This window comes from Sus scrofa, chromosome 3, assembly GCF_054392235.1.
Source record: "Sus scrofa isolate SSC_HxYL_T2T_F1_AM1 chromosome 3, Sscrofa_HxYL_maternal_Yorkshire_Landrace_v2.0, whole genome shotgun sequence".
Taxonomy (NCBI): Eukaryota; Metazoa; Chordata; class Mammalia; order Artiodactyla; family Suidae; genus Sus; species Sus scrofa.
Genome location: NC_139385.1, coordinates 98566474 through 98581237, shown reverse-complemented (window position 1 = coordinate 98581237; position 14764 = coordinate 98566474). Strand labels below are relative to the sequence as shown.

At 37.7% G+C, this 14764-nt stretch overlaps 1 protein-coding gene across 5 annotated transcripts in view; it reads left to right on the top strand.

Annotated features, from left to right (window-relative positions):
• The window catches only part of EML6 (EMAP like 6), a 285307-nt gene that overhangs the window by 133677 nt on the left and 136866 nt on the right, over positions 1 to 14764 (top strand). For all 5 annotated transcript variants that reach the window (XR_014841946.1, XM_021087539.2, XM_085019292.1 and 2 more), the window contains 3 exons: positions 1840 to 1908; positions 9823 to 10008; positions 11884 to 12019. Coding sequence is in view for 4 of the 5 variants with exons in the window: in XM_021087539.2 (XP_020943198.1) it covers positions 1840 to 1908; positions 9823 to 10008; positions 11884 to 12019 (391 nt within the window). In the remaining variant the exon portion in view is untranslated. The remainder of the gene's footprint in view (positions 1 to 1839; positions 1909 to 9822; positions 10009 to 11883; positions 12020 to 14764) is intronic.

Here is a 14764-nt window from a genome sequence, read left to right as displayed (position 1 = left end):
GAAATGGTAATTCCATATAGTCATAGCTGGTAAAATAGGATAGGAAGCAGATGCATGCATTACCTGGTCAGAAATCTATTTCTCTAGTGTCTGTCTGGCATAATTAAAATAAATTTGGCAACTTTATTATCCTGATTGCCTAATTTTAAAAAATGAATTTGCATGACTGTTTTACATTGATTCCTAGTTATTCTGTATTTCTGCACAGTATAACTCCATGCAGAATGAGGATCTAATTAAATATTAAATTCACTGCCTCTTGCTTGATGTGAATTCTAACAAATTTTTTTTTATGTGAATGGCACATTTGTCTAGGAAGACTTGTCATTTTAAGGGGGCCGCATACTTGTTGATGTACATTTGGGCAAATTGTATTTGAGGATTAAGTCCTCTGAAAGTCCAGGAGTGACCAGCAATGGAACTTTAGTGTTGGAAAAGGCCTGGCACCCAAATGGCTCCCACCCCTGGCTACACCTAAGAGTCCCCTCAACAGATTTTACAGCACCATAACGCTGAGGCTTTACCTCTAGATATTGCTATTAACTTGGTACTTAATGAGCAGGTTGAAAGTATTTGTGGTATTTGAATTTTAGATATTACTATTTATTTTCATTATATCTTCTAAAGTAAGTTGAATTGGACTGGATCAAACTCATGACTTTCCTATTGTCTTGTTATTGTACTGTACACTTTCTTGTTAAGAGTAGATTGTGAAAAGTACAATGCTATCTAGTGAGAACTCTAATTTTAAGAGCCTAAAATGTTTTAATGAACTACCACTTTTAGAACACTGTTCTCCCAGACCCCATAATTTGTATTATGCACAGTTTTGTTCTTTATTATTGATGCCAGTATGAATTATTATTGGCTGCTCACAAGCAAAAGCTTATTTTCAAGATAATTTTAATAGCTAAAATACTTAATCCCTAGCACTAATTTGTATAATGAGTGCTTTATAGCCTTCAAAATGATTGTACATATATTATCTTAATTGACCTCACAACAGAACTCAGGTGGTGTCATTCATTTTTGAGAAGATGAGGTTAAGGTTAGAGATGCTAAGACTTGCCTGAGCTCACATAGCTAAAATGGGCATTTGGATCTTATGCGTACTTGGTACTTTTTACCAAATTTCCTTTCTTCAGTGCTCTTTCTGTAGTCCCTAATTGTTCCCTTCTACCTAACCAAAAGTTACAGGGCCTCCTTCTGTCTCTGTTGATTGGAGCAATAGCTCATTCCTATGTGATGAGAAGTTGGCAGCCTGAGCTCTTTTTGTAGTCCAGACTCTGCCTCTGACAATTGATCTTTCTTTCTATTAGAGATTCACGGAATGTTGTCCATGGACCACCTGCCTCAGAATCTCTTGTGATGTGTTTAAATATGCAGGCACCTGGACCCAATTTCAGATCCACTTGATCAGAATCTCTCATGTAGGCTGGGGGAATATGCACTTTAAACAACTGCCATTCTTATTTTCATTGTGAAGCTATCTCAGAAGTGTTTTATTTGAATTGTGGAGAACCAGTGAAAATTTGATCAAAAAATTATCCTAAATCATCACAATTTGTTTACCCTGGATAGACAGAGTTAAATATATGACACCAGTTTGTTCTCAGTGATGGTGACTAATTATTACTTCTTTATTCAGGCCTAGGGTAAGTAGGCACATGGTGATTAAAAAGTGTATTAGCAATTCCTGACTCAGCTCCAAAGCCATTCGTGCAGGTAACATTGTGTTCTGAGTTGTTAGGGGACAATCTTGGCAATTGGACAGTATCTGAAAGAAGACAAAAACACATGAATGATCAACAGAGCAACTTTTAATCTTTTTTTAAACAGATTTTTGACATTTCCTGGGATCCATATCAGCCAAACAGAGTGGTTAGCTGTGGAGTAAAACATATTAAGGTAAAGTAGTTAATTTTTTAAAAACTTTCAGCACCTTCTATGAAAATAATTTTATATGTGTATATATATATGTATAATATATGTGTTATTTGGTGTTGAGAAACTACTAGACTTCACGTTTTCCCCCCTTAAATTTAGAGACTTCTTATTTGCTTCTCTGATTCTAAAGCCAGCCAACATCATTGATAGGCTCTCAGAAATGCAGTGCAACAATAATCAAGTGAAGTGCTCAGCAGGCAGCTAGAAAGAAAAGTTTATGTTAATTAAATATTACATGGAAGGCTCACAATACTTTTAGGATTGAATGTTTAAAAACCATTCTGATTTTAACTTTATGAATTAAGTTTTTACATTGTGATGAATATTTACACATATTGCATGCCAAAACTCTGACATGTTGGTATGTTCTCTGAGAAAAAGTGCCATGTTGTGTTGGACATAGAAGGAGAGAGATGCATAGCACAAACCTACCTGGGCCTTTGGTTTTTAATGCCTCTGTCTCCCTGTAGACAATATAGCCCGGAATACTGCTAGTGGCCCAGCACCTGCCTCTACTTGCTTTGCTCTATTTTGTTAAACAGGTAGCAAAATTAACACCATCAACATCCTTTGCTCCAATGGAGCAAAAATGTCTCCTGGGCCCTGGGATATGGCCCAGTATGTTCTGTCTATAGATTTGTAGATAATATAAGTTTAAGACCATTAATAAAAGAATATAAGGATCACTTGCTTGAATAGAGCATGCATGGATCTCTGCTGCCACAAACTCCTCAACCAACTCCTCCTTTCTCACTTCTTTTTTGTTCTTTTTTTAATCTAGTTTTTCATGATCCCTCCCATTATTCGTACTAAATGGTTACAAAAGGATAGCTACTAAATTGCTCAGAAGTAAATAGAACAAGAACTATGCAAGACTTAAATACTATTAGGAGTTCCTAATGTGGCACAGTGGACAAAGGATCTGGAATTGTCTTTGCAATGGCTTGAGTTACTGCTGAGGTGCATGTTTGATCCCTGGCAAAGGAACTTTCATATGCTGTGGTTGCAGCCCCCCCCAAAAAAAAGATATTATAAAACTTTACAGAGGAATGTAAAAGAAGCCTTGAGCAAATAGATAACTTTGATTCTGGACTTGAAGTCTAAAAATTATAAGTGCATCATTTATCTCCAAATTAATTTGTATTTAATACAAGTTAAGTTAGAATCTTTATTATAAGTTCTGTTATTATCTGACAACATTTCCCTTTAAATTATTCTAAGTTATTCTGGAAGGATAAAGGAGTGCAAATAACCAAGAACTTTGGGATAAAAAAAAGAATAGTGAAGAGGAATATGCACTACTATTTATAAAAGCATATTATGAAGTTTCAGAAATTAAAATGGTATGAGACTCGGGTAGGGATAAATAAACACCAACAAAAAAGAAACAAAGCTGGGAAACAGACTTTAATATGTATGACAATTTAGAATTTAAAAATTGTATCTCTGACAAGTAAGCACTAGAACAATTTATTATTCTTGTTGTATGTTATTACTTCCTACCATGTACTAAAAGAAATTAATTATGAATTAAAAAGTTAAATGTTATAAACAACATATAAAATAGCTAGAGGAATGTATAAAGTAAATCTTTACCCTCAAGGTGGAGAAAGGCCTTTCTAAATGTAAAAGCAAAGAAAGAAACCATAAAGATGTTGACACAATAATCAATAAATACTCTATAATAAGGGATAGTCTATATAATAAGGGAGTTTTCTTTGAGCCAGGCTGAGGATTAGCCCAGGAGGGCAGTTTCCACGAAGGAAGAAAGAACTCTGGAGAAACGTGATTTTCAGTACAGTTTTTTATTTTTGTCTGAACAAAGACCATACATACATCAAACATGACAGGGGTATAATCCTTCAACGTTTCAACAGAGATGCATAGTTACAGATTAGTACATATACAGAGAGTCAGCGTGACCTTGGCATCTGGGAAGGGAACATTTTCTTTAAAGGAGTATTAGCATGGATGTCATAGGAAGAGAGACATTCATCCCTATCCTCAAAAAGGACATTCTTTATTCCTGGAAAATGCATTCTTTTCTTTAATGGTTAAAGCAGATGTACAATGTATGTTTGACAGGCCATAAGTCAGGCCGTTCTAGTTGACATAAAGCTCAGGCCAAATCATATGTAAGCCAGAATGGCTGTCCCCTACCCTGATGGGTGAAAATTTCTTCCATCAAAGGATAATATTATATATTCAACTATATAAATACTAAAATATTCTGTCTACCTTCTCCTTACCCCCTAGAAGTTAGAGGCAGACCACAAACTAGCAAAGTATAAGTAGCAAACATGGAATGTTGGCTTGTTCTTGAAATGCAAAGACCTCTAGCAAATCTATAGAATGGATAAAGAATATCAACAATATTTCTGTTTTTGTCAGTTGTCTGCTAATAGACACATGAAAACACTAAATCTCATTAATACTTAAGGAATATATATTTTAAAATAACAATGTTTAATCTATCAAAATGATGATTAAAATGTACCTGGTATTGGGAAAGATTTTGTGAATGAACACTCTCAAACCTTGCTAGTGGAGGGGTAGAGGAGTACGGTTTTTCAGTCCAGAAATTTGGCATTATCTGTCAATAGCCTTAGGAATGTTGATATCCTTTGAACCAGTCATTTCATCCCAATTTTAGTGTAGGTGCCAAAGCGACACAGTCAGTAATTTCTTATTTTGTAATTTATCCCAAGGAAATTCTTCAGAGTGTGAACTAAGCATGGGTTCATTGCTAAATAAGTTATCAATAGCAAATAAAACCAAACAAAAGACCTGAACCACCTAGCTGCCCTGAGGTGATTAAATATGGTATATCGATATGAAGAAATACTGTGCAATCATTATAATCATGTTTTTGGAGATTATTTAATGTTATTAGACATATTTAAGATCTATTTACAGTCTATTTATTGGTGAGATAAATTTGTGACTTTGTATATTTTAAAGATATACTCTTGGAGTTCCCATCGTGGCTTAATGGTTAACAAATCCGACTAGGAACCATGAGGTTGTGGGTTCAGTCCCTGGCCTTGCTCATGGCATTGCCATGAGCTGTGTAGGTTGCAGACACGGCTCAGATCCCACATTGCTGTGGCTCTGGCGTAGGCCGGCAGCTACAGCTCCGATTCGACCCCTACCCTGGGAACCTCCATATGCCATGGGAGCAGCCCAAGAAATGGCAAAAAGACAAAAAGGCAAAAAAAAAAAAAAAAAAAGATATGCTCTTGTGTATTTTAAATAAATTGGAAGGATATCTCAAAATGTTAACAGTTATCTTTGGGTAGTGAGTTGGTAAATTTTCCCTTTATTTTAAAATTATTTTATAATAACATGTATTTCTTCCAAAACAAGAAAAAAGTAATGAAAATAAGGGGGGGAAAGATAAGACTATAGGTCCTACCATTCAGAAGTATCAGATGTCCTTAGGGCTTCATAGGCATTTTACAATCCTTGTTCAAAGAGCTGATTTTTTCACCCTGGGAATATGTCTGCTGAAAAGGCACTTTTTGCTTCATCAATAGTTGGAGGATCCTTCTTCATAATTTATACAGTCCACCTGAAAGACTAGAAAACACATTAAATTTGATAAGCTTCAGTTGAGTTTGTACCATGTGAAAGAATAAAAACTGGCCCTATTTTCAATTTGTTTAAAGTTGAGCAGAACATTCTGAAAGAGAGGCAAAACCAAATTCTCTAGGGCTAACAGAGAGATTCTGGATCCTGGTTAGTGAAGTGTTGAGAGTTTTGTGAAGGGATGCTGTTTGAGCTGCACCCTGATGGGCAGGTGAATTTGGTAATCTGGGCTTGGAAGGCAGCAGAACCCAGGGAGGGGCTGCACTTCAGTCAGGAGATAATAGGGAGGTGCTGGTCTCCCATGGAATCATGGGTCTGGGGAGCAGAAACTCCTTGGCTCATTAACATATCCAAAGACTGTCCACTTTTTCATCATCCAAGAACCTCTTAATTTTCTTTCTGAGGGAACAAATATTTTGAAATATTTTGGCCATAAAATACATGGTAGCCATTACATGTTAATTCCTTTAACAGTGTGTATTAATCAAGGATGTTTATCTGCCAACATGAGTTTCCTATCAGTCTAACATACAGAAGAGGCATTGAGTTGTTCTTTCAGTCACAGGCAAGCTCAAGATGAGCCAGATTCCATCAGTCTGTGATGGCTCTCTGGAAGTCTGGGACCTTGACCTGGGGGCCATCATCTAGCTTGCATATTCCACAGAGGAGGCCAAGACCTGGGAGGTTGTTTGACTTGAATCTTGGTTCTTTCTCCTTCTATTTGATTGTGGGAAAATTATTTTCTCAAAGGCTGAATTTCTTCCCCTCCAAAATAACAAAAAACAAAGAAAAAAAATGGGGGGGGGGTGATGGGGATAACTACCTCCTGAATTTATTGAGTTACATTTAACAGTGTCTGGAACCAGCAGGGGCACAATAATATTTATTTCTTTTCCTGTTTCCTAAGACCACAAAAATAGTGTCACAAATAAGATTTAAATTCAGTCTCTGGCTCCCTTTGTCAAGCTCTTTTCTCTTAGAAATTACTTCAATGATCTACCTTGGTCTAGCTTCCCCCCCCATCTCCTGCCACCCAAAAATCACATTATCAAAATAATAGATTAGCTGCTTTAATTGATAAAACCCTGGAACTTCTTTGAATACACTAAGAGCTGTTTGTCCTGTTAAATTTGTTAATTGTGGTTTAGCAGGCTTAAGCATTTTGCCTAAACAAAAACAAGCATTTTTTACCTCAAATGGAAGAACTGGCAAATGCTCATGCAGCCATTCTTTATTAATTTTATTTGGAAGGAAATCCACAACAAAATTCAGCAGGCTTTAATAAATTATTTTCACAATCTGTGTTTTGTACATCCAATTCTTGGACCCCTACCTTTTCTCCCCAAAGCTGCCTGACATCAAATGAATCATTCTAGTCACAAGGTGAATGCAGACTCTTCAATGCACTCTAAGAAAAGATTTTTATGTGAATTCGCTATAGCTAGAGCAAAATCCTTTCTGGTTTTACAAATCCCCAGCGTTTGGCAAACAGACAGATTACAGTTCTCTGTAACAAATGCTTGAAAAACAGTAGCAGTTGAGCATTGTCTGCTTGGTTAGTTTTATAGAAAACAAGCCCACTAGGTTTGTGAATATTTTTGCTGTCTCCAGTCTCTAGACCCAGACTGAAGGGACCTTGGGATCACCTCAGGCCAGATAAGCTCCCAGGTACCTGCCAGTTGTGGCAGAATTTGCATTACAGTCTGTGAATGGAGATGGGAAAGGGTAAACAATGTTTTTTCATTTGATGGGGATTTAATGGTGTGTTGCTGCCCTAATCTGTCACTGTTTTCCAAACACGAAGTGCTTCTCAAGAAGAGATGATATTTTCTGCAGAAAATCTCATACCTATCCTGGCATTACAGCTATATATGCCTCTTTAGAGAACCGTTTGATTATTTGCGGTGTTTCTTGTTGACATTATACCATCTGACTGGGTGAAAAATCTCTGTCTAAGGATAGTGGTCTCTTCTTTGTGGTTGTCCATCTGAAATATTTCCATAACTCAGGCTGATGTGCACATCCAAAGTTAAAGGGGTACTAATTAGCAAGTAGTTACTCTCCTTTTAATCTTCATACACGGGAGACACCGTGAGAAGAACATTCTGCCTTCAGCATCACCATGGAACAGCAAGTTCTTTAGCATGCATATACAAGCAGTAGTTGTTAATGTCTCTTGGTTTTTTTAGATTCAGAGTTAATACGCAAATGTTTTACAAAAGCATGTACCTAGCTATCTTTCCCCCAGTTCTTTTCTATTCTTTCTATGTATACTTTAGTGCCTTCTCATAAAAATAACAATACCCAAAGAAACCAATGACCAGAGTTGACATGTTCTTCTCGAAGGAGAGAAGAATCTTGTATCATCTCAAATGATTGCACATCTGCCTCTGATCCTCCCTGAGCGCTACCACTGCCACAGCTGCCTGAGACCTGGCCTTCCTGGGAGGTGCAGCTGTGCAGAACTGCTTCCTTGAGTACCCAGCTACTGTGAGAGGACCACCATTTATCCTCTCCTGCAGGCACAGAATATTAGGCTCATCACTGATTTTCCCTCACACATTTCCTGTCACCTGGATTTACCTAACCCTGCTCTCCTAAACCACACGGCAGTTTCTTCCTCACCACTGATCCAAATTCTATTCTTGCTCATTCCAATTAATTCAATGTTGTTCTGTCTTTGAATTCCCTCACCATATGGATGTCACCCGAAAATGCTGCCTTAAAATGATCTCCTTTGGGTTTTGTTTTGTTTTGTTTTTGATCTCTTTTGTTTTATATGTATCTTCTTCATTGGCTTCAAAGCCATGAAGTGCAGCCCTAAAAATGAAAAAAGCAAAAAAAAAAAAAAATCAAATAACTAAACGTGTATAAAGAGCCTTTATAAATTGTGAGAGGCTACATACATGAAAGTAAAGTTATAAGCTCATCCACTGAAAAAAACTATATCAAAGTGAATGTTTAATTTCTACATAATCACCCTGCTGCTGTCTATGAAGTAGCCCAAGCTTTTTGCTTGTGGTCTTCCACATGATAAATTTTGCAACTAAACTGAAAAGCCTAGTCAATTACATGGATATATGGAAATATAACTCATATTTCTTTCTTTCGTTTTTTTTTTGGTCTTTTTGTCTTTATAGGGCCGCACTCATGGCATATGGAGGATCCTAGGCTAGGGGTCTAATCGGAGCTGTTGCTGCCGGCCTATGCCACAGCCACAGCAATGCCAGATCCGAGCCATGTCTGCGACTTACACCACAGCTCATGGCAACACCAGGTCCTTAACCCGCTGAGAGAGGCCAGGGATCAAACCCACAACCTCACGGTTCCTAGTCGGATTCATTTCCACTGTGCCACAACGGGAGCTCCATCTTGTTTTTTTTTTTTTTTTTTTTTTTTTTTGTCTTTTTTAGGGCTGCACTCATGGCATATGGAAGCTCCAGGGCTAGGGGTTGAATCAGAGCTATATCCATTGGCCTACATCACAGCCACAGCAAAACCAAGGTCCGAGCTGCATCTGTGACCTATACCACAGCTCACAGCAACGTCAGATCCATAACCCACTGAGCAAGGACAGGGATCAAACCTGTGTACTCATGAATACTAGACAGATTTGTTTCCACTGAGCCACGATGGGAACTCCTAGAAACATATTTATGAGTAATGTTTCTACAGTGAAGATTTTGAACATTTTTTGTTAGAAATTATTTCTATATATATAGAAATATATTTATATGAAACATTTTATGTATATTTTATATATATATATATATACTAAAAAATACCCAGAAGATATATCCACATGTTAACAGGAGGTTGTGAATAATTTATTTTTCCTCTTTTCACTTTTCCCTATTTCTAAACTTCTCTATAATAAACCTTTACGGGTGCTATACTTTGACAAGAAATTAAACAAAAACATTCCTCCATTTTATTCCAACTCTGTGACTGTTGTCATGTTATATTATATGAACATTAAACACTTAGCAAAGTTTTAAAATTTTTGAACTTTGAAAGCTTTAAAAATTTATTAAGTTTTTCCTTTATGCTGCTAGTAGCTGGATAAAGTGTTTTGCAATTCTCTGCTGTCACAGCAAAACAAATTAAATTATGTATATCTAGCTCAACTATAGTAAATTATGTGAAAATGTATTGAAATTACATTTCATTTAATATATGTAATATACATGTTAATATACATTTTTATATTAACAAAAACATACCAATAATGAGATGCACTGGAATACTCTATTTGGGGGTCTATTTATTTTATCACTTACTTTCCAGTTTTGGACACTCTGTGGAAATGCCCTGACAGCAAAAAGAGGGATATTTGGCAAAACAGGGGATCTTCAGACCATCCTTTGCCTTGCATGTGCCAAAGAAGACATCACCTACTCTGGTGCTTTAAATGGCGACATCTATGTCTGGAAAGGGCTCAATTTAATACGCACCATTCAAGGAGCACATAGTGTAAGTACTCCCACAGAGAAATTTGGGGATGACTTATTAAATAAGTTTAAGGCACAAATCTCTGTATTTTTCCCCCGTTGCTTTAGGATCAGCCAATTCTCCTGAACACTCACTAAACATTCATGATAGATTTCCCAAATTATTTTTCTTCACCTGTAAGAAATTAACATTTCAAAAAGCATAATAACTTAATTAGCCTTTTCCTTAATTGTTGATTGGCTGATTAGCGTTGTTATTCATCAGCACCAGCTTGGCGGAAGACTAGAAGTATTTCATCACCAGTCTCATCTTCTAGGCACATTTCAAACTTTATGTGCCTATGAGGCTCCTGGGGATCTTGTTAAAATGCAGACTATGACTCAGTGGGTCTGGGATGATGTCACTGCTGTTGGCCTGTGGCCCATATGTTGAATAGCAAGAGTGGAGACAATTATTATTTTTACATTGATTAGTAAGGCAGATTTTCCTCACCCTGAGTGAGAGCGTCATTTCCATGGCCACATAACAAGCTCTTAAAATGCAAACAGAAACCACTGACAACCTCTCTTTTGATGATCCGCTCCATAAGAACCAGGACAAACTTGACCCTGAGTACTCTGCTAAATTTTCAATATGTTAAAACAGATAGATTGATGCATCTACAGATGATAAGATGGAAATGCCCAGAAGAATGGGGAGGTGATGTGAAAGGTAAAGCCTGCTGTAATAAATATAAATTTGGTAAAATACAAAGAAACTCAACAGACCTTTGGCTTGCCTCCAAATTGATCACCTGTTCCTCCGAATGTAAAGAAACATTTAAGCAATTCTTAGCAAAAGAGCTATACAGTTTTAGATCTTTCACTGTCTCATATGTTGAAGACCAATTTTCTTGGCTTTGCTAAGTATGAAACAGCCAGTATTGGTCCTCATTTATAAAAACAGCAGCCTTAGTAACCTAATTTCTCTTTACACTGGATATTATGTCAGCCTTGTACTCTCATAGCACACTTTCCCATGGAAAAGCATCTTTAAGTTATGAAACTCTTTCAGATATGAAAGAGCATCTTCAAATGATGCTTAACAAGCAAACACAAGTGTAATTTATGCTTTCATTTTAGGCATAAGCAGTGTCTGCTTGAGCTCTTTGGGGTCCCTTTCTTTCATCTTTGTACCTGCAAAAGTGTTTGTGTTCCCAACCTGCATAGCTTTCCTTGATTGTTTTGGAAAGGAATTTATTTGAAACATTTGCATCCTTGTCTTTATAACAATCAGTTGTCACAGAAAGGAATTTATGACCTCTATATTTGCTTTAACCAAGGAATTCCTGAATTTTTTTTATAGCTTCTCATCAGTTTAATAATAGCAAAGGAGAACTTGAACTAGTTTGCTTTGGTAGTTACCATGAATTTTTAATCTAGCTAAAATGGATATTATAAATGACTACTTGTCCTATTGCTAAAATGGATATTATAAATGACTACCTGTTCTATTGCTAGGATTTCAATAGATAACAAGGAATTTTTCTAATGCTAAAGAAATTAGATTTTTTAACATCTATATGTATATACACATGCAAACACAAACATTCTTTTTCTCACATTATCCTCCATCATGCTCCATCACAAGTGACTGGATATAGTTTCCTGTGATTTACAGCAGGACCTCATTGCTTATCCACTCCAAATGCAATAGTTTGCATTTACTAACCCAAATGCCCAGTCCATCCCACTCCCTCCCACTCTTCCTTGACAGCCACAGTCTCGAGAACAAGGGATTTTTAAAAAAATTTTGGTTTGTTTTAGCTTCATTTTGTGTTTTAATTATCACCTTAATAATCTATTATGACTGTTTAGAATGATTGCAACATTGAGTATTATCTGCTTTAATCAACAGGCTGGAATCTTCAGCATGTATGCTTGTGAAGAAGGCTTTGCCACTGGTGGGCGAGATGGGTGTATACGATTATGGGATACTGATTTCAAACCAATAACCAAAATTGATCTCAGGGAGACAGAGCAAGGATATAAAGGTAATGTATGTATTAATACTTACTCATAACTCTTAAAGTGTCAAATACCATGTGAAAGTCTGTTTATTTTATCCTATCTTATTCCATAAAGGATTTAAGGCAGCTTATATAAATATAGTGAGTACAGGCTGAAAAGTATGTTAAAAATAAATAGATAGCCCTTTTTTCTGAAGCACAAAAAGTTACCTGTGGTCCTGCTGCAAAGATAAACAACATAATGGGAAAAACTACTGGATGTGACATCCTGGGAAATGGGACTGTAAGTCACAAAATTGGGAAGTTCTGGACAAGTTAGTTAACCTAAATGTAGCTTCATGCAGCCTCTGAAAATAAATCATAGGAAAAACAAGACAAAGGAATTTTTGGAAATAGTTTTAGTGTAAATAGTTGCCATAGCAGAGGAGTAAAGAGCAAGGGCTCAGACCCAAGGGGCCTGTGTTCAAATCCAAGCTTTACCTATGATAGGTTTGAGATCTTGGTCAATTTCCTTAACATCTCCAGGCCTCCGTTTGCCCATTTATAAAATGGGGATAATACCAGCACCAACCTCAAAGAGTTGTGTGAGGATTAAATATACTTGCAAAGTGCTTAGAATAAACTATGGTGCATAGTCAGCACTCCGTAAATGTTAGCCCTTACTACAGTATGTGAAGTGCTTGTATCAGAGAATACAAAGCAGTTTATATACATCTTTTAAAATTCTCATGATAGGCTTTATAATCTCATTTTTCATATAAAGAATTTGAGGCTAAGAGAGTTCAAAGTGAAAAATGTAAATAGGAGAGATAAGATGAAGTCACAAAAGAGGTCAGTACCCTGAGAGCTGGTGGGGATCTCTGTTCACAGGCTGCAGGTGGCCGCTGCAGCCAGCACTGAGGGAAGGGTGCTCAGTACTGAGTCATGCTGTCAGCAAAATGGAAATGTACCCATTGCTCTGGTGAAGCGGGATTACTCCCAGTGCTGAGATAGGACAGAAATGCCCTGAGAATCTTCCTAGAGAGGGCTCTGTGACATGAGACCCAACATCCTCAAAAAGCCTGAAGTGAGCTGCCATTCACTGTGTTATTTTTCACAAAGCCCCTCTTAGAGGGCTGATGGCACTGTGGTCCCAAAAGTTCTTCCATAGACCAAATGGTGCAGCCATGCTTGGAGCTGTCTGTTGGTCTGGGGTAGGTTGCAGGGGACTGAGAGAAGAATGCAGACTGCTATTTCCCACCCCAGCATCTTCCTTAAATAATGTTGTTTTCAGCCAAAACATTCTTTAAAATTGAGCAGCAGGGAAGTGAGCTGGATATTATACTTCCTGTATGTACCCAGAGTCCAGCTTCTTTAAAAAAAAAAAAAGTGTGTTTATTGTCAGCTCATCAGGAGATTGGATTGCTATTTTCTTATGAAATCTTGGGATCCTGGTGTGGACACCTTTCTGAATACCAGGCTCAGGGGTCATCAACACAGAAAGTTCTAAAATTTAGCGTCCACTTCCTTGCATGGGTAAGGAGACAATCAAAGTCCTCGAGTTCTCTGCCAGAGACATGGGCCAATGTAACTTTATCCAGAAAAATACTTTAGGCAGATATAAGCAAGTAAGCAGCCGAAGAGCAGTGTTAAAAATGCTAGTAAAGTAGCCAAAGATTTTTGACCTCGAGCCATGAAATTTCTTGGTGTATCCCTCAAGGTAACTGGGAGCAAAACGTATACTTAGATAACTAATGAGTTAACTTACTAAATGGGATTATTGAACAGAACCTGGCTAGATGTTGGAGAGCATCAACTGGAATAGTTGACAGTTCCCTGTCCTTTTTGGCAGTCACTTTATCCAGCTCATTCAAAAATTGTATCACATAATTAAGGTATAAGTTTTGAAGTGTGTGGATCAGGGCAGAAGCCGTAACTACTCTGCTGTACTTTTCCACTCAATATTCACTCCCCGCTTTGGGCTCTCAAAAGAGCCAGTTCAACACAAGCACACCCATATAACCAGGGGTTTGTAATGATGGTGCACAGCTAACCCCGTGGTCAGCTCCTGTCCCCAGAATCAAAGGAAGATGGTCAGGGACACCCTCTATTTTCTGTCAGTCCCAGCTGATTCCCCCAACACACTCACTTGCCAAGATCAAGGGGGATACAGACGGTGCATTGTTACAGAAGGACCTGAAACCAGCCTTCACCTCATAGGTGTGGCCCATGGCACCTGGGCTTATAGTTGATCAGGGGAGGGATTGGCATGCATTTTTAGGTGGATGACCAGTGGGATGATAGCCTATATTTCAAGAGGGGTAATGGACTATGCTTTTTGTCTTTTATTATTATTTTTTTTTGGGGGGAGGGGGCTGCACCTGTGGCATATGGAGGTTCCCAGACTAGGGGTTGAATTGGAGCTGTAGCTGCTGGCCTGCACCACAGCCACAGCAATGCCAAATCTGAGCTGCATCTGCAACCTACACCACAGCTCATGGCAATGCCAGATCCTTACACTGAACAAGGCCAGGGATTGAACCTGTGTCCTCATGGATGCTGGTCAGACTTGTTTCTGCTGAACCACGACAGGAACTCCTGGACTGTGCTTTTAAAGACTGTATAGACTATGCTCCAGTTTGGGCCCAAGGGAACCAAGAGAATTGGTGCCTTTTTCTTGCCACCTTCTTACTTTTTGCAATTGCAGCTCACTGCCAATACTCCTTTTTTAAATAAATTTTCTAGTTCTGTGAAAAATGTCATGGGTAATTTGATAGGGATTGCATTGAA